Raw genomic sequence first — 1,247 nt, forward strand, 5'->3', positions numbered from 1 at the left:
CACCGTGATGGCGAGGGCCTTCTCATAAAACGCAATCACTCTGTCGTACTCGCCCTTGTTCCTGTAGACGATTCCGAGATTGTTGTACGTGTCAGCTGTGCTCGGGTGCTTCTCACCCAACGTCTCCACCTTGATGGCGAGGGCCTTCTCGAAGTGTTCAATCGCCTTGTCGGACTCGCCCTTGTCGTAGTAGGCGCCGCCGAGGTTGTTGTACGTGTTGGCTGTGCTCGGGTGCTTCTCGCCCAGCGTCTCCACTCTGATGGCGAGCGCCTGTTCATAGCACTCAATCGCCCTGTCGTACTCCCCCTTGCTGTCGTAGGCGTTGCCGAGGTTGTTGTAGGCGTCGGCTGTGCTCGGGTGCTTCTCGCCCGACGTCTCCACCGTGATGGCGAGGTCCTTCTCGTAGTAGTGGATGGCTCTGTCGTACTCGCCCTTGTTCTCGTAGGCGTTGCCGTGGTTGCCGTACAATGCCGCCACGCCCTCTCCTTTCTCCCCTTCGGTTCGCAGGTAAATCGGCAGTGCAGCTTCGTAGTAGACAATGGCGCGATCGTGTTCACCAAACTCGCTCAGCACCGCCCCCACGGTGTGGCACAAGTGCGCGAAGGCGTCAGTGCTGTCCTCGCCTCGTGCCCGCATTGCTTCGACGGCACCCACCGCCTTTTGCAGGCACCACGCGCGCAGCTGGTCTTTCACGGCCTGGTTTACTGCGCTGAAGCCACCCGCCCACGACTCGATCGCCGTGAAGATCATGTCCTTGTCTCGTGGGTTGAAGGCGTCGGCTCGCTCTGCCTGCACGCGCACCAGCGTGTCGGTCACTGCTTTATAGTCATCGCGAATGGCGTTTTCGAGCGCCTGTTCTTCGCTGTTGGGTAGTTGGATGGTGACCTCTGTGCCCTCGTTGCTGATGCCACAGAAGATCTCCCACAAACACCACGCGCGTGTCAAGGGAACAGGGTCTCGCCACGGCATGAGCACCAGCAGCACATGGCCAATGTTGGCAATCGACTGCTTGAACGTCGTGCTCCACCTGGGTGTACGGTGTTGAGAAAGGGAAAGGGGAGAGGAAAAGGATGAAGGGAAGAGGAAGACAGGGAGGAAAGGGGGAGGGGTTGTAGTTCTTGTGAGGGAACAGTGTGCGTGTGTCTGTGTGCGTGTGTGGGTGGTTGTTGAAGAGCGCAAGACACACACACACACACACACACACACACACACACACACACACACACACACACACACACACACACACA

The 1,247-nt window shown here is 58.5% G+C and overlaps 1 protein-coding gene across 1 annotated transcript in view; it reads right to left on the reverse strand.

Annotated features, from left to right (window-relative positions):
* Positions 1-35: 35 nt before the first annotated feature.
* Positions 36-1,247, reverse strand: part of PTSG_06432 (mbre TPR repeat protein) — a gene marked incomplete at its 3' end in the record, with an annotated part of 1,533 nt that continues 321 nt past the window's right edge. The window contains exons 2-3 of the mRNA XM_004991756.1: positions 117-1,027; positions 36-40 (exon numbers count right to left, since the gene is read on the reverse strand). Of these exons, the coding sequence (XP_004991813.1) occupies positions 36-40; positions 117-1,027 (916 nt within the window). The remainder of the gene's footprint in view (positions 41-116; positions 1,028-1,247) is intronic.

This window comes from Salpingoeca rosetta (assembly GCF_000188695.1).
Source record: "Salpingoeca rosetta unplaced genomic scaffold supercont1.18, whole genome shotgun sequence".
Lineage (NCBI taxonomy): Eukaryota > Choanoflagellata > Craspedida > Salpingoecidae > Salpingoeca > Salpingoeca rosetta.